The sequence below is a fragment of the Ictalurus furcatus genome, chromosome 17 (assembly GCF_023375685.1).
Source record: "Ictalurus furcatus strain D&B chromosome 17, Billie_1.0, whole genome shotgun sequence".
NCBI lineage: Eukaryota > Metazoa > Chordata > Actinopteri > Siluriformes > Ictaluridae > Ictalurus > Ictalurus furcatus.
In genome coordinates this window covers 20,940,373-20,959,477 of record NC_071271.1, presented here as the reverse complement: position 1 = coordinate 20,959,477, position 19,105 = coordinate 20,940,373, and the positions used below count along the sequence as shown (strand labels likewise).

Below are 19,105 nucleotides of genomic sequence, written 5' to 3'. Positions count from 1 at the left end.
ATACTGGTACAAAAGGAATAAAACACTTCAGGAAATGCTGTTATTTTTACCATTACAACATGATGAGGTGTATTTTATTCCTTAAATATTCCACACTTCTACCTCACTGGTCACATTGTAGATCTTTAGAGCAGTACAGTACAATGTGTTAATCATCTTCTAGGCTTCATCAGGTTCAGTTGCTTCTGTTGAACAGAGTTATATTTATATACAGCATCTGGCAGACTTCCTCCATCGAATAGCATCCTCCCGCTATAATAAACGGAGCAGGAGGGCAGAGCGATAGACCAAAGCGCCGAGGAAAGAAAGCGATTCTGTGTCTCCAAAATGGCCGACTCGAGTTTAACTTATGTTTATAGACAGACGACAGGAAGTCCCGCTGTGTCCTAAACCACATCGTTACATCCGTGTGACTTTGATTTAATGGCTTTAATAATAACCACCACTTACACAACAACACAAGCTTGTCAGTTTAATATATAATGCAAAAAAAAAACCAACATATTTTTAAACCAAAGATTTGCATACATACATGAACACACTCACATGCACAGTTCTACCCACGCACACAATCCTTATTACCTTATCTTAAAACTCATATAGATTTCGACCATGATTAGAATAAAGATTAGCTAAGGCAGAAAGACGATGGCGATGACGTGCTCTGAGAACCGTCTGATAGACCGCAACACGTACAAACACACCGAAAGGGGGAAAAAAATACGAACAAATACAAAAAACGAGACGTTCGCGCATCATTTCGTCAACGTTATCGATTTCTCATCCTTTCGGAAGAAGGTTTCCATCCGCGAGCGCTCACAGTAAATGTAACGACAGTGAGGAGGCACAAGGGAAGATGACTCTGCCTTTCCATGCAATGCACTGTGGGAAAAATACAGCACAGGCTCAGATTCAAATAGTACTCCATTACACTGTATTTTTTTTTTTTTTAAAACCTGATCTCTATCTACAACCTGTGTGTGTGTGTGTGTGTGTGTGTGTGTGTGTGTGTGATTACCGAAATGAACCACCAGCCCTGTTTTATATATTATGGAAGTCTCAGGGCAGGTGTCGTGGTGTCATTAAATATCTCAGATACACGACTATATTACCCAAATATTAAAACACGGTCTGAGTGAACAATGAAAAGTCACCCTTGTTACTTTATACTTTCTTGAACCTCAACATTAACTTTTTCTCCCGTCAGTTTTGATAGTCGGATTATGTTTTAAATCTCACATACACTACAGATTTTGTAAATAGAGATTAGGCTGAAAAAGCGCTGGAGAATCCCTGTAAGATCACGAAGCAGGAGGTTTAAAGCCGGAGGTTTGGAGCTTATTCTTTATCGCACTCTGTAAGGCATGTGCCGATGAATGCTTGGCTCAATGATCGCGATACATACTATTATCATCGACGCTTTAATATTTCATCACCAGCTACCTATGTAGGCTCCCAAACTCCTGATGAGTGTTAAAGTGATCTGAAATTCCACGATTTTACTTTAAAGGAAACTAAAAAGCTGTTCTAAGAATTATTCTCAGTTTTTTTTATAAACCATGGTGGACAGAATCATCTTACATGTAACATCGGCACACACCTTCATGCTGCATCAAACACACAGGAGTTATTCGTACAGCATGCTCCACTGGCTATAGCAGGTCACGGGCAACGCAAGGCACCCATACAGGGATTAAAATCTATTATTGGTTGTTAGTTCTCACAGATAAATGCAGCACATTGTGCTTCGATTCTCACAGTGTCCGTCCAATAGAAGAACTTTACATAAAGAACAGAGAGTCGGATATACTGTGCGGTATTGCGCAAGGAAGTGACAGGAACGTACAGACAGTGCGCTGTGGACTTCTTTTGGTTTGGTTTAGTTTTCCATTCACCATGCTCAAGGCTGTGTCTCAAATCTGTGATGACTTCACACTTTTATAAAAAAAAAAAAAAAAAAAAAAGTGCACGATGTTACCGTGGAATACACGACAACAATGAACAGAGTCAATTAGTTGAAACTGGTGCCTCATTAACCGAGCTCCGCCCCTTACATTATGTGGTGCATGATGGGAGAAGGGACAGAGCTAAAAGTATCCATGTAGAACGGTAATGCTAATACAGTAAGCGTGTGATTTGAGACACGGCCTTGCTGATTTTAAGCCTCTGAAATTCATCAAAGTAGGACAATACAACAGGTATAATATCGATATAGTGATAGATCTGAGTGCATCGTTAATACTTTTACAAACACTGAGCGACTCTATTGTTACTTGCACAAACGAGCAGCTGTTCGGATGTGTAAAGCTATTTCTGTACCAAATATATTCATTTCTTTATTAAAGAAACATTAAAAATGTACACAATGTCCCACTTCATCCAAATGTAATCGATTGCAAGGGTGGACAAATCAGCAGCTCAGGAGATACTGTCCAGGAGGTTAGTGTTTTTATTCCAGGGATACAGCGATACCTACGCTCTTTTTTTTTTTGTTTTGACAGCGTACACGCATTTATTTGTTCCGCTGTTGGCATTGGAGCATTTATTATGAGTAGTAGTTTTAAAAAAAAAAACAAAAAAAAAGAAGAAAAAGAAAAAAAAAAAAAAAAACCAACAACATAGTATCCGACTCAGACTTGTTACCTGTATCAGTATCAATGCATTCCTATTTTATTTGTAGATGTAGACAAATATATTTGAAGAAAAGAAAAAGAAGAAGAAAAACCCTACTTCCGCCTGACTTCCACAAAACAAACATTTTGATTTGGTATGTACACTCTATGGCCAAATTTTTGCAGATACCTACACCCATATGTGGTTCTTCTCAAAAGTTGGAAGCACTTAACTGTATAGAATGCCTTTGTACGCTGTAGCATTACAAGAGGCCCACACCTCCATGAAAACGTGGTGCATGAAGGTTGGAAGAAGGTAGAAGAACTGGAGTGTCCTGCACAGAGCCCTGACCTCAACCCCACTGAACACCTTTGGGATGAACTGGAACTGGAGCCTTCTCACCATCCCAATATCTGCACCTGACCTCAACCTCACGAATGCTCTCGTAACTGAATGAACACAAATCCCCATAGCCACGCCCCAAAATCTAGTGGAAAACCTTCGGAGAAGACTAAAGGGGGAATAAATCTGGAATGAGATGTTCAAACAAGCACGTATGGAAGTGTATATTTAAACTTGATGTTCTTCGAAGTGGTGTGATGAACATCGATGCTGTAATTACAGCTAGCGCCACTCGTTCTGAAACCCACCACCTGCTTCAATACAACAATTTCTGAAATATGATCATCAAAAGATTATCATCAGAATCAGGAACATGGAGGTTTGTAGAGATGCTGACAAATATCGAGCAGATCTAGCCACGACACCCCAGCTCATACCCAAAAAATTGGCCAACAAACACGACTCGATCGTATACATTTGTCTGTTCCCGCGTTTTCGTATATATTAATGCGATTAACTACCTAACTACCCCCACCATACTTTATCAGATTAAATTAACTACCACTTTTTAGCCTCGTCAACTAAACCACGAGACTGGGCATCATCACGATGGCGCGTCGGCTTTCCTGACAGGCTTACTAAAGAATTTAATAACGATTTGTCCACCCCTGGATCAGTTTGTTAAACTTACTAACAAATATCAGAAGCTTACAACCTACATGACAACATATCAGAATCACAGCGTGACATCGCATCTCATCAATCGGCTTTGCTGAGGCTTTTGGTGTCTCAAACAGACCAAGAAAACATCGCGGCGCAAAAAAGATCAAAGCTGAATGACTTTCTTTCTCACCCGGGTCGCGAACGGCGGACTCAGGAAGGAGGCGTGGCCTTCGCGTAAACGATTTCACACATGCGGTTTGGACCACATTTGGGATAAAGGGAACATTGTGTTTGTTTCTGGCTGAATGATATAGCTCATGAATAATTCATTTTTTTAATTAGATGTTAAATAATAATTTTTCTTTTTTAATACGGAACTATTGGTAATATAATAACATTATGACACATATTGTATATTGTGAAAATGTCTTCAAGTATTGTCCTATAATCTTTTTTTTTTGTTACTGAATAAACGTTTAACGAGACACAAAATAATCATTAGTGAAAGTATTGTGTATTAAATTTTTTTAACCATCTCCGTCTTCCTTTAGTGACTCCGCCCCTAGTGTATGTACAGCATACTGCAGCGTGACTGTGATTGTCCCTCGTGTGTGCGTTCTGTAGTGGAGGTAAGGCTTTTATATGATAAACATTAATGCTAACTCCATCCAGCTCCAGGACAGACATCGAGAGAGAAGCTTCTCCCAGTTGTAATGCATTCCCGTGTGATTTGTGTTTGGGTTTTTTTTTTTTTGCGAATCTGGGCCGGACGTGACCGTGTGACGGTTGCCGGATGCCGCGTCACGCTCGGTCTTTGCGTTTGTGGAGCTTGTGGAGCTTCTTGGTGCTGCTGTTCTTGTTGAGGAGTTTGAGGACTCGTTCTCTGTGGTCCAGCACCTTCATCATGGCCTCGCGAGCCTCCGTGATCTGATCCATCACCAGCTTACAGCGCTGCATGTTACCCTGTGGAGAAACCCAAACACGACTCTCACACTGTTCTCAGTGATTTAACACGCCGCCTCCATGTCGCTTCCTAATCGAAATTTCTGTCTCGAGGTTACTCCTGGTTGCCATGTTTCCCAGACAGGACCAATGATATCTGCAAAGCAGCTTACTTACGTACACATATACTCTCCGTCCACTTTAATAGGAACACCTGTACACCAGCTGATAAACTCATGCAGATACAGGTCGAGTTAACGTTCACGTTTGTGCCAGATGGGTTGGTTTGAATATTTCAGAAACTGCTCATCTCCTGGGAATTTCTCACTCAGCAGTTTCTAGAGTTTACACAGAATGACCTGGGTCTGCATGATTTTATGGATTGTGCTGCGGCCACATAATTGGCTGTTTGGATAACTGCATTACGTGAGCACTGTACAGGATTTTCTCTTAAAGTGAACGGCGAGTGTATAACCCAACAGAAGCCTGTGATTGGCTGGTGTCACTTTGATTGACAGGTGAAGAAGCAGGAAGTCCTTTCCTGGACTTCAGTATGTGAGCCTGTGAGCTTACCTCACTTTTGGGTTATTTTTATACACCTTTCAAACGTACGTGATAAATATGTCTCTTGCTAAAAGAAGGTCACCTGCACGAGCTCACTGATGCGGTGCAGATCGTCGTCTGCTGCGGCCTTTTTCTTGGGGACGAGGCCCTCCTGCAGAGTCGTTAAACGGCTGTAGACGTCGTGCTCCAGGTTCGTCTGTAGGACGGTTAAACGGGAAAAACAGAACTTAACGCACTTCCTCCAAAGTTGAACAAACACACACCGGTTGATTTAGACTAGCCGGCTATATAAAAGCAGGCGTTTTTAGATGTTATACTAACAACAAAAATTCATTTGTTGTAAAAATTTTACAACAAAAAGTCATATTGTCGATTATAAATCGATTACTATCCAGAAAGGAGAGACAACTTGTGTGTAAAATGACCTTTATATTTTTAAACTTGTGTGTAAATAATTTAACAGGCTTGCAAGGTGACATTGTAGTCCTTCTCGACGTCATCGTTATTCGCCAATTAACAGTCGTATTCATTCACTAACAAGACATGGGCGTTTTGTCCTCATTTTTGTTTTTCCTCACTTTTAACCACCAACCTGAGACCTGATTTTTAAATTCTTTCTACGCTGGTTTTATCAAACATTATATATTCATATTAATTCCTGCCAGTCTGGTCAGATCTCTGCTCTGGAGGACGTTTCTCACCAGCTGCACCAGCTGAGCGGCACACAGATGGATCTTCCAGCCTTGAGCTCGACACACAACCCCCTTCTGATTGGCCACATCTTGCAGGCTGCCTTTCTTCTCCTCTGAGGAACACCACCGTTTCGTTAGGCAAGACACTTAAACTCCGTCTAGCTACTATTTACAGATGTGTGTCCGCAGTGCGGTCTGACCTTTGACCCGGACATCGCTGTATCTCTGGAAGTGATGATAAGCAGCTTTCCAGGGGTTACGGTAATGACGCAGAAGAGTGACCGGAGGACGGATTCGGACGGGAACGTATCGCACACCCTCCTCGTCTACACACACACACACACACAAATATATATATATATAACACACAAAAGCATTTCTTTATTCGTTCGGTTCCAAGTTGCGAAAAGTTCGTGATTCAATTTAAAAGTGCTTCTAGACCTTTGTATCTGGATTCTGATTGGTCAGAAGGTGTTTACATGTATAATCTTCATTATGTTTACTTAACATTCATGGAAGCAGTTTTTATTTTATTATTTTTTTTTATTTTGCACTGAATGTACTAATAAATGGATGAGAATTCTATGCTGTTTTTATCTCTGGGACCTAACTGGTCCCTGTGCACTTTAGAACAAGCGCAAATCAACATAGATCTATTAAACACTACACACTAACTTCCTCCTGCACACACACGCGCACGCACACACACAGCAGTGGAAAAGGACTGACCGATGTACTCTTTAGGAGGCGATTTGCGTTTCTCGGGTCGGTGGCTGACCGGTTTAGCAGGAGGTTTCTCCTCGTCTGTGCTGTTGGTCTCCATCATCTCGCTCTCCTCAGTGGAGATGACGTGCTGCTGCTTGCGGGGCTTTTTCCTGGGCGAAGCTCCGGGCGTGAGATCCACAGGAGGCGCTGAAAGGGCAGGAGTGCCACTAGGTGGCGGTGGAGCCACTGACCAAGAATATGGGCAGAAATAAAAGTGTGTCATGTTGAGAAAATGGTTAAAATTCTGATTATTATTATTATAACAGTCACACTACCTGGTTTTGAGGTGTCTATGGGTGACACCTCCTGCTTAATTTCTGGAAGGGCGGAGCTAATGGCACAGGCCGCGGTACTACTGGCTGCCGGGTGAGAAGGCGGCGCCACCACGTTGGCCATCGATGGGATGGGCGGAGTTACCGCCATGGCAGCAGGGACAGGCTGAGAAGGAGGTGTGACTGAAGCCAGGAGGGCAGAGACGGGCTGGGCTGGGATTTGAGAAGGAGGCGGGGCTACATTCTGCTCACCGCTTTGTCCGGAGACAGCGTCCACTGCAGCGCTGACAGGAGGAGCCAAACCCATGAGGATGTCTGGTTTGGGTTTTACTCTGAAATGGAGGAAAAGAGGAGCGTTATAGATCTGAACTGTTGATTTTGTGTTTTATAATTATAGTTTTACAGAGGAGACCACATCAAAGAATTTCACTCATCAAACACTGAGAAGCACAAACGTTCTGAACCAGTGTGAAAGGAAATAACTCGCCAAATTATGGAGTATATATACACATATGTGCGCATTATAACGAGTTTTATTCTTCCTACATGACATTACATCACCATGACGTCCGGTGATGTTCATTCTAATTATATTATATTACATTAATATTTATGTTAATTAATATTATACTTAATATTATATTATATGATGTTAAGTTGGAAAAAAAAAAATAAAAATCTCAACCAATCCGGTCGCAGGTTTATGGGCGAACTAATTAGCAAAATGTAATCTCCAGCTAATATCTCTACTCTGTAGGAAAAACAAACTGCCCCGATATCCAATGAAGTAAAAACATGTTGATTTAAAGAGAGGAACAGGGGGAGAGTTGTACCCAGCGGGTCGTGGTGATCCTGCAGCGTTCCTCAGACCTCCGTCCATCCTGGCAGAGTCTCCGAGCTGAGCTGCCATCAGATTTTTCCTCACAGCAGTGCTTCTCACACACACACACACACACACACACACACACACACACACACACACCAATGAATTTATAACATGCTTTAGGAAGCGGTATTTCAGTCTAAACTGAAAAACACAGATACTTGGAAATGTGTCACGAGTCATGGATTTTCAGCACTAGAGACAATTTAGGTCAGAAGTCTGGAAGTCTGAAGGTAACACAGCTGTTGGGAAAACTTCATATCAGTCTTACCCAGACCACAAACAGATCCTGTTGTGCAAAAGACTACACCCAGAACTATACTGCGAAAGCTATTTCTTCACAGAGATAGTACGTTCACGTCTTCCACCCGATTTTAACTCATAACACTCTTCTTGAAGCTCTTCTGTATCAGGCGTGTTAAAACACAGAAGCGTGAACAATGTCCAGACCATATACACACCAGACTGTTTCACAATTTCTTACTGAGCGGGAGATACATGTGAGCTTTTTTCCTCAGTCCCGATTCATACGCCAACACGTTCATACGCCGTTCCTTAATCTTACTCGAGTAAATATGTTCTGGCATAAGACAAGATGTACTTTGTAATGCTTTACACACAGCTCTGTTTTCATTATACACACACTACAGGTCAAGTGTTTGTGGACACTCAACTGAAATGTTTCTCATGATCTTAAAAACCTTTTGATCTGAAGGTGTATGATTAAATTTGTGAAATTGGTGTCGTAAAAAAAAATATAATTGTGCCGACGTTTTCATTTCTTTCATTGGAAAACTAACATTTTATTTACAAAAAAAAATATATATATATATATATTCTTTTAAACGGATGACTCGGAGTGAATAAGATAAGAGTCCAGCGTAGGTGGGAACTCCTTTAATACTGTTTAAAAAGCATCTCGGGGGAATTCTTCAAGAAATCGGATGAGAAAACATTTCTGGAAATTCTAGGCAAAAAAGGCATCTACTTTGAAGATACTAAAATACTAAATTATTTTGATTTATTTTGGATTTTTTTTATCATAATATAATTCCCATAGTTCCATTTGTGTTACTCCAGAGTTTTGATGACTTTATTATTATTATAAAATGTGGAGAAAAAGGTAGGGTGTGAGCGATACAGCAAAAAAATATCATATGACACTTGAAGGCATTTTTCTATGCACCGTGATCCTAAAATGCTGGAATTATTATACTTTCGGCAAAAAAGTAGGGCTGGGAGATATGCCAGAAAACATCGAGATCACACATGTTTCTACGATAGACAATATGCATCACGATATATTTTGTTGATTTGTTGAATTGATACTTTTATTTAATATCTAGAGAAATTTATTATCTTACACTGAAAAGTAGAGCGAGGGAAATTTATTATTTTTTTTTTATTTTTATTTTTTTACATTTTACAGTTTTAAATATTGAAAACTTACTCAGTTATTGCAATATCATTTTATATCGTGTACCAATTTTTCATGATATCAGCCCTAAATACAGGCATCATGTCTTTTAAAAGTTCAATTTTTTTTAAAGTTAATATTGTTTTAAATTATATTTATAAATAAATAAAAAATTCAAGTTTACAACAAATTTAACCGATGAATGATCTACATATAAGAGTTCACAAGAGTAAGGAACCTAAAAAAGCAAAAAAATAAACTTTATATCTGGCAAACAGTTAAGGTCAAATAAATGGATATGGAAATAAAATGTGAACAATAATAACTAAAGTTAAATAATTAGCAAGTCCGAGACACTGTGAGATGTTTGTGTTTAGGTGTGTGTAGGTGTGTGTGTGGTGACTCAGTGGTCTCGATTTGACACTCACCCATCAATGGCAGGTTTTTTGCGGAGAATGCTGGGTCGAGGAGACGAGACTAGCGTCGGCGTCCCCGATCCGCCTCCCTGCGAGTGCGCCTGAGTTACTGTGGCGACGGGCTGATTGGCGTTAAAGGTGCCGTTGATGGAGTTGGCGACCAGAGCCGAGGCATCGGCCAGCACCACTGAGGAGACAGAATATTTAACGACAGTGAGACAGTTTCGTTAAATAAACAAATCTTATCTTCATGTCCAGCTCCTGACCTGAAGTCTTGGCCTCACTTGGGTTTTGTTGGGGGTTGATGGGAGCGGCCTGGATGCTCTGCGGTGCGATCGGGGCGTTGGTGTGAAGTGCTTGAGCAGAGATGGCTGCATTTTGACCTCCTTGTGCTGCCACAGCCGCAGGCTGCATGTTCTGTGTGTTGATCTGAGCGATGCGGTCCACCGTCATCAGCTGCATGGAGTTCAGATGGACGGCGGAGGCTACGCCCATGCTGGGCTGAGCGGCAGAGGGAGACTGAGCATTCACTGCAACACACGTGTACACGGAGACCCAGGACAACGTGTTAAGATTTAGCTCGGAGTGTAATATAAACCATTAGGGCTGGTCCACCATTTTCATTTCAGCACTTTTTGAACCAATACAATAGTTTACTTCATATTTATGAACAAATAAGATCTGAAGGTTTAAAAGCGGCGTCCACAACAGCCAAAACATCTCTGTCCATTCTGGCTTCCAAGTCAAAACGTAAAGTTTTCTGATTTCAAACACACCGATGAGCTCCGTTCCTCTTTAAAACTTACTGCTGTCATCATGATTGTTGCCATGATCCTCATCTCAAATCCAAACCCCTCAACATACATTCAAGCGTATTTTCTAATCTAGAAAATTCAGAAGACTGGTACTCAAAACAGACAGATCGTTAAGATTAAGAGATTTTTAAAATGCAAGCACCTCAGGTCATGTGGTACGTCATCAATAGTCATTGGACATAAAGAATAACTAGGGCTCCAGTTTATAAAATGCTGCTTGCATGCGAATGCTGGAGAAATGACGGTTCACTTGAACTAAAATATCATTTTAATAACTGCACAGCTCTACTAGTGCATGGAGAATCTTTTGAAAGTGAACTGTTGCATCTGTTTAAACAACTTCCTGTGAAAGGGGGCGTGGCCTCTGAATAAAGACGTGCGTTACCTGGATAGGGGCGTATGGTGGACACCGAGCTGGTGATGGGTGTGTAGGTGTGTGGCAGAGGGTAAGGAGCTGATTGGTAGGTTGGCAGGAAGTACTGAAACTGCATAGGAACAGACTGTCTGTGAAAAGACACACACACACACACACACACACACACACAGTAAATACATATACACACACAGTAAATACATATACACACACAGTAAATACATATACACACACAGTAAATACATATACACACACACACACACACACACACACACACACACACACACACACACACACACACAGACAGAGAATGTTAGCACCTGAGCCACCCCTTTTAGGTTCTGAGTGTGTACCTGGCATCACTGCGGTTCTCCATTGCAGCAGCAGGATTGGGGGAAGCGCGGTGGGCAGAGATGGGGATGAGGTTCCCTCTTTCTCCACTGAACTCAGACTGGATTCGAGAAGAGGTATGTGTGATGGGCTGGGGCACCACCTTCGCTAAAATGGAAGACAAAATGACCCCAGTATTACAGCTGCATGGTAACGATCTCAAATATTATTGTTTCAGTTATATTCTTATCATTACTCAACTCCAAAATAATTATTTTACCAATGATACAGATTTAGATAATAACAAAGCTGCTCCAGAGGGGAAATATGGAAGGAAGGAAGAACTGGGAGAGTGAAAGAAAGAAAAATAAATAAGGGAGGGAAGAGAAAAAATAGAGAGCGAGAAGGAAGGAAATACATAAGCAAGGATGGCAGGAATGCCAAAAGAAAGAAAAGAAATAAAAAAAGAAAGGAGGGAGGGGAAAAATAAGAACGAAAAGCAACCAAAAAAAGAAAGAATGAAAGGGGAGAGAAAGAAAGAACATGTGAGAGAGAAAGCTAAAAAGTAAGAAAGAAGAAAGACTAGTAGTGGAGTAGATGTGTGTAGATGTTTGGGAGGAGGAGTCTTACCCACGGGGACGGTGGAGGTGCGCGAGAGTGTGTGCAGATGTTTGGGAGGAGGAGTCTTACCCCCGGGAACGGTGGAGGTGCGTGAGAGTGTGTGTAGATGTTTGGGAGGAGGAGTCTTACCCATGGGGACGGTGGAGGTGCGCGAGAGTGTGTGTAGATGTTTGGGAGGAGGAGTCTTACCCCCGGGAACGGTGGAGGTGCGTGAGAGTGTGTGTAGATGTTTGGGAGGAGGAGTCTTACCCATGGGGACGGTGGAGGTGCACGAGAGTGTGTGTAGATGTTTGGGAGGAGGAGTCTTACCCACGGGAACGGTGGAGGTGCGCGAGAGCGTGTACAGATGTTTGGGAGGAGGAGTCTTACCCACGGGGATGGTGGAGGTGGTCACTGTAGTGGCGTGAGTGGAATGAGAGGCCATGGTCACTGTAACTATGTTACTGCTGGACACCTGGGACTGGGTCACGGAGCCTGGAACACAGGGAGGAGAGGAAAGGAGAGAGGAAAGCAGGTAGGAAAGAAAATGAAAAAGAAAGAAAGAAAGAACGCAAGCATGTAAGAAAAAATTATGAAGAATGAAAAAGGAAAAATAAAAAGCAAAGAAAATGTAAATTAGGAAAGAGTGAGTGAAAAACAAAGAACAAGTTCCATATGAATGAAAAAAGAAAAAGAAAATGTTAAAAGGAAGAAAAAAATTAAATAGATAAAAATGGAGAAAAAGTGAAAGAAAGAAAAAAGGAGAGTGAGAGAAAAAGGATGGAAGGAAAGAAAGGGAGAGTGAGAGAAAGGATGGAAAGAGACATTTAAAAAAAATAAGAAAAAAGGAAAGAGCAAAAGAGGAGAAAGTGAAAAAGAAAATGTGAAAGTAAGAGAAAGAAAGAAAAAAGAAAATGTGAGTGAAAGTAAATCAGAAGAGGAATAGATAGATTGATAGATAGATAGAAAGAAAGAAAGAAAGAAAGATGAGGAGACATGAAGAGTGTATACTCCACTACAGAGTGTGTATTATGAAGTGAGCGTGCTGGATCAGGAGCTTGGGGGCTTCAGGCTTCTCGTACCTGTAGTTGCGGTCGATGGAACTGTGTTGGTGGCCAGTATGGGGGCCACGGTTGCCGCAGCGACAGGCGTCATGGTGCTGAAGATTGGTTTCTGCAAGAAACGGCATAAAAAGCATGTTAAAAAAAGTACAAAAAATGAAGAGAAGACTTGACTTTGCTTTACAGCCAAGTTTAAAATACTGACCTGTGCCATGGAGTGTGGGAGGGGCTTCTGAGCACTGATAGCTGGGTGGGACGGAAGTGTGATGCGTGTGGGTGTGTCCCGAGCGTGAGGAGCCCGCTGGATACTCAGGGTAGCAGGAGGAGGGTGGATGGTAATAGCTGAGCGTCTGTTTAAAAGAGAAACACCGTAATTAAACACAGACCCTAATGTGAGTGCAGGTGTAGGGGTAAAGGGGAAGGGTGCTGTGGAGTTCTGCTCTTACCCGTGAACTAGCTCTCCTGAGTGAGCAGTCACCGTGCTGATAACAGGAGACTGGGGCCTGGTGGCCGAGACCGGAGCCACCACTGTGGGCAAGACCGCCGTGGACGTGGTGACTATCGGACGTGACTGGAACACAAACATACATCAGTCCAACACGGTGCGCTGTTACAGAAAAATAATCAACAACAGGGTGGGGTGATAAAGTGGAGTTACTGTACCACCCTGAAGTCGATTATCCTCTACCACTGCGGCTTAAACTTACAGCTTTACCTCGGACTGTTACGAACTGCTTGCACTGGTGTAGGTGCAAATGTGTGTGTGTAAAATCTACACACACACACACACACACACACACACACACACCTGTGATGTGCAGCTGCATTGACCAGCGTCAATAAAATACGGGGTGTATATTATTTATTAACACTAGGTTTAAGGCTTAAGTCACTAAAGAAAGAACGAAAGAACGAAAGAAAGAAGAAAGAGGAAAGAAAGAAAGAGTAAGGAAAGAAAGAAAGAAAAAGAGGAAGGAAAGAAAAAGGAGGAAAGAAAGAAAGAAAAAGGAAGGAAAGGGGAAAGAAAGAAGAAGGAAAGAAGAAGGAAAGAAGAAGGAAAGAGGAAAGAAAGAAAGAAAGAAAAAGAGGAAGGAAAGAAAGAGAAAAAAAGAGGAAGGAAAGAAAGAAAAAACAAAGAGGAAAGAAAGGAAAGAAATAAAGAAAAGAGGAAAATTAAAAAAGTATATGAAAAAGTAAAGACAGAAAGGAAATGAAAGGGAAAGGTGTGAGTGAGAAATAAGAAAGAATGGAAGAAAGAAAGGAAGGAAAAAAGGAAGATAAATGATTTAAGTTATTAGAAAAGCAGTAATGTAACTGAACCGGTACGAGAGCAGGATACGAGTGAAGCAGGAGGAACCTGAATGGGCTGATGGATGATGTGCTGCACCGTCGGCTGTCCTGCTGCAGGATTCGGTCCTGACGCCGGCCTCAACACCGTCGCTCCTTTTGAACTGGACATGACCGCAGCGGCCGCAGCTCCTACACTCAACACCGACACACAGGACTTTAATAAACACCATGAGTAAACACATGAGTAAACACCGGTACATCCCGTCCATACTGTACACACTACAGCTGACACTTCTGTCATATATAACACACCTGATATCATGTAATCTAATGCCCACTCAATAAGAGTATAGAAATATAATTCATCATAGTTTAATAATCACTTTTCTTATTTCTTTGGTTATATACCAGATTTTATTAACTCTGCTCGACGTTGAATTCTGATTGGTCAGAAGGTCTTGATTCCTTTTCTATAACAGCATCTCAGCTGCACAGCACAGGTTTATATGAATACGTCATCGTTTCTATAGCAACAGCCCTTTCACATACACAGGGACTTGAATGACGGACACACCGCATAATCTCAAACGAATAATAAACAGATTTTAAAAACTGCGTCATTAATATGGTGAATTTTCTTTATGGTAAAGGAGGTGTTTATTTAACACGTATGTAAGAAGTCTCCAGTGTCGGGGCTTTGTAACAGCCAGAGGTAAATCTGCAATTTATTTATTTATTTCGGTTCCTGTTATATCTTCAGAACAGAAGAGTTTACACTACAGTTTCGAGAGTGTTTTTTTTTGTCTTATTAACTTCAAAACAACTGTTTAAAAGCTACAAAAACTGTAATTGTTGACAGCCTGCTGTGGTGTAAGAGGAATAAAACAGTTTGGGATGTTCTGTTGTAGGGGGGAAACAAACAAACAAACAAACAAATAAATAAATAAACACCTCCATTGTCGATCATTTTCCCTTAAAAGCATGACACAGTATTTTATTATTTACTTACGAACCCTAATTCTGGTTATATTCAGTATTTTTTACAAAACGCACTCAATCACTTTGACTCACATTATGGAAAGATATCTAAATGTCATTTTTCTTTACAAAGTAATTACTTAAACAGCTCAATAATTGTGAAAAATGATTAACGTTACCCATGTCCCATCCCAGAATGCTACATTTTGCCTTTGAGCCAGCATTTCTGTCTTAAATTAACTAACCGATAATAATAATAATAAAAAACGTAGAATACAAATGTAGTAAAGAACACAAAGTGATCAGACTCATCGAACAGCTCGGACACGTTTCTCCTGCTGACCTCTGGGTAAATGCGAGGGAAACTGATGCTGCGGTGTCGCCGGGGATCCGATCTGCAGCGCCGGAGCCCCGCTACGGATAATCTGCAGATTGGTGGCCATGATGCGGTGCAGGTTTCCGGTGTGACCCTACCAAACAAAACCATTCTAATCATCTACCTTAGAAGGATATTAGATCATTTATACGTGGAACGAGTGTTGAATGAGTTATGCCTGCATGGTGCACGAATAAAAGGATTTCTCCACCTGCTGCCCGCTGATGGTGGCGACTGGGATCGCGGACGCCGGCGGCATGGCGCTCTCTACGGTGACCGTGATGTGCCCAGGTACTTTGTGCGGCAGGGCGAGATGCCCTTGAGTCGGGGCTGGGGCGATTACACGGCTAGGTATAGGAGTCTTCAGGGCAGGCTGAAAGAGAGAGAGAAAACTTAATCGTGAATATAAAGGAGGCTCGAGTGAGGTGACGCTGTAGCCGTACCTTGCCAGGTCCTTCGGTGAAGGTGACGGGGAGGTGCTGAGGCAGCGACGAAAGGGCGGAGGGCGTCGCTCCGTACGGTCGCACCACCACCGGTTCCTGCTTATCGTCTCTGATGGGACCTGCTGCGCTGGAGGAAGACACGAGACCCGAGTCACGTCCACCATCCTCATGACCTGCAGAAATGCAGCAAAAAATCAGCTACAAAAAACATGATACGGATATCTATAGTGGAACTTTTGTTTCTGTGTGTGTGTGTGTCTGTGTGTGAGAGTGAGACCTGTGGTGGTCTGCTTGGTTTGGAGCCCCGGTGTGTGTGCAGGATTCATTCCTGCTCGCTGATACTGCTGTGAACTCATCTTCTACCGCTCTCACGTCCTGAACGTCACAAACACACAAAACACAGCGGTCAGCACACATCTGATTTCAGGTCTGAGTGTAAAAGCCTGCTGGTGTAACATCAAGAAATAAACATCAATAATAATCACACACATCTGCTTTATGTAACAGAAATCCTACTTCCCTGAATACACGCGACTCCACAAACGATTCAGAATAAAGAAACTGAAAACGTTTTATTTTTATTTGCTGAAACCATGTCTATAATATTAGCCTGTTTTATTAGTTCTAACTGATAAAATTTCTCCCATTTCTCCTCCTCATTTCTCTCGTACAGACACGTCACGTTATATATTTCACTATAAAAATCTGTAAATTATAACAACCCCTATATACTTTATTATAGAAAAATTAGGATTTGTGAAGAAACTGCAATATTTAACAATAGAGAGATGAATAATACATCTTCTGAGATCATTTTACTACAGGAAAATAAAGACTTATGAAGCATTTCAATATAAAAAAAGAGATTTCTGAATGATCTGATGAGTACAGCTGCATCTTAATGAGTTAATATAATTTCTGGATGAATATTTAACAAGAAATAAAAGACATCTAGTATAAATATAATAAGAACAGCTAATAGTTGTAAAGAACAGATAACAAAAACTGTGAGAAAATATTTATTCCTACATACTTTGACAAACTACAAGCAATATTCCTGTCCTGTGTTGTAATAAAATGAGTTTTTTAGGTTTAAACAGCTAATAAAAATCAGGCACTTTGGATTGTGATGCTAATCAAACGAAGTTAGCAAACATGCTAACATGACAGGTTTCTCCTAGCTTAGAAAGCTAACTAGTGACGTCAAATTATTTAACATGTCGGAATTAAAGAGTTAAAATTTGGCTTTCTATCAGAATGGTTGGTTTTCTGTAGATTTTTGTGTTACCTTAAAGCAGATATGAATTTTCTCCATCCGTTTCTGTCCCCGAACTGCCGGTAAAGCTGACCAGTGACAGAGCGCGTGAACGCTGCAGCAATAACCGGCACCTAGTTCCGGTTACAGATTTTAAACTAAAAGTAACGGTTACGCTGGGTTTTTAATCCTCGTGCGTCAATTAAAATAAAGTTACACAAAAAAACTGTCATAGAAATATTATATATTATTTTCCCCCCACTTTCACTGACGTCGATTTATTTTTATTTTTATTTTTTTTACCAGCATCAGTTTTGATCATAGTTACCAAACATTCATTCATTTTCAGGGTTTTAACCCTTTAAACGCTTTTATTTACATAATGCAAAAATTTTCCAAGCTCAGTATACATGGGATAGGATTTGTGATTTCCAGTGCAATATCATTTCTTTCTTTCACACTGTTCACACACACATTTACACACATTTACATTTATACATTTATATCATTAGAAACTTAGATTAGAACTCTTCTCAGGTCCACACTTCTGTTTTATAAATTCTTTATTCTAATATTTTGAGATACTGGATTTTTTATTTCCTGTAAGCCTGTAAACTGTAATCATCGATATAATAATAATAATAATAATAATAATAATAATAATAATAATAATAATAATAATAAAAGGCTTGAAATATTTCACTTTTTCAAGGGGGGGGGGGGGGGGGTGAACGTTTCCATGATGTTCAAATTTTTTGAGACGCACCTGTATTTTCCCAAGAGGCTAAACCTGAGAAAATAGTACACAGTTCAGAAAATAAAGAAAAAAAAAATCATCAATGTTTTGAAACCTTGTCAACAAAATAAAAGCCTATTGACACAGAACACATGATTTTATGCTTAAACGTCACGGGGATTAAATATTGCAGTTTGAATGGGTTTCAGTGGGGACATTTTTGTCCTTAAGGTCCTGAGTGTAACTATGTTGTGTACCTAGTTTAAATATAGATTTATGAAAGCAAATGAGGGTGAAATATTAAAATTCCAATAAAAAATACACACCTTTTGCAAAATTTAAGCTTTTTGCATTAACACAGACAAAATTATTATTATTATTATTTTTTAATGAAAAAGACAAAAATGTCCATAAGGACGCACAAGGGTTAAAAAATGACAGCCCGTGCCATCTCTCTGTGCAATAGTTTGTACACCTTTACATGAAAAGAAATGTATAATCTATATAAAAAATACTATCATTAGCTCAACTAACAAAAATCATTAAACAGTGTGTGTTAAGATAATAGCAGTGAAACAAAAATAAATTATATTAATTAACAAATAGATCTTCATTTCGGAATTGTTTGATTTTAAATTTGCAGGCTTTGAACCACAGTCTATCTATCTATCTATTATAGAAGAATTTCTTTGATCAGATTATGATTTAAATATGATTATTATGCAAGCCATCAGGTCCTATCAGAAGTTAAAATACCCCCACATGAATTTATGGAGATACTAGAGATCCAGATCCTTTCTGCCTCTGGATGGAGCTCAAATCTTCTCTAATTCCAGACTGCTGGGACTACGGCTGCTCCTAAGGCTATACAGACTTCATATAAATCCATAATGAACTTTTTCACACTATCTGTTGTTACCCAGATGAGGATGGGTTCCCTTCTGAGTCGGGTTCCTCTCAAGGTTTCTTCCTCTTAAAACATCTTAGGGAGTTTTTCCTTGCCACCGTCGCCACTCAGTGGCTTGCTCAGTTGGGATAAATTCGCACCTTTAATATCTGTATACCATGTTGATATTTCTGTAAAGCTGCTTTGAGACAATGTCTATTGTAAAAAGCGCTATACAAATAAAATTGAATTGAATTGAATTGAAAAATAAAAGAGTGATAAGACAATTTTTAATCCATCAAAGGCCTAATAATGACTCAGAAATGTATTTCAGTCATGAAGAGAGAGTGACTTAATTTTAAACTAGCATTTAAACATATTAAGTATATGTTT

The 19,105-nt window shown here is 40.4% G+C and overlaps 1 protein-coding gene across 5 annotated transcripts; it reads right to left on the bottom strand.

The window, feature by feature from the left end:
* Positions 1-458: 458 nt before the first annotated feature.
* Positions 459-17,611, bottom strand: sap130b (Sin3A-associated protein b). 5 transcript variants are annotated; one of them, XM_053647218.1, is made up of 21 exons: positions 17,124-17,611; positions 16,113-16,281; positions 15,836-16,008; positions 15,604-15,765; positions 15,360-15,486; positions 14,106-14,227; positions 13,195-13,319; positions 12,954-13,098; positions 12,770-12,860; positions 12,078-12,182; positions 11,111-11,255; positions 10,770-10,888; positions 9,836-10,099; positions 9,582-9,756; positions 7,687-7,785; positions 6,857-7,185; positions 6,546-6,767; positions 6,017-6,142; positions 5,826-5,929; positions 5,207-5,320; positions 459-4,581 (listed from the first exon to the last, which is right to left on the bottom strand). In XM_053647218.1, the coding sequence occupies exons 2-21, from the start codon at positions 16,189-16,191 to the stop codon at positions 4,420-4,422; spliced, it is 2,988 nt and encodes a 995-aa protein (XP_053503193.1). In that variant the 5' UTR covers positions 16,192-16,281; positions 17,124-17,611; the 3' UTR covers positions 459-4,419. The 5 variants fall into 5 exon arrangements, with proteins under 5 accessions (XP_053503193.1, XP_053503194.1, XP_053503191.1 ...); XM_053647219.1 differs by having other exon boundaries at positions 16,113-16,278; XM_053647216.1 differs by having other exon boundaries at positions 16,113-16,210.
* Between the last annotated feature and the right edge of the window lie 1,494 nt (positions 17,612-19,105).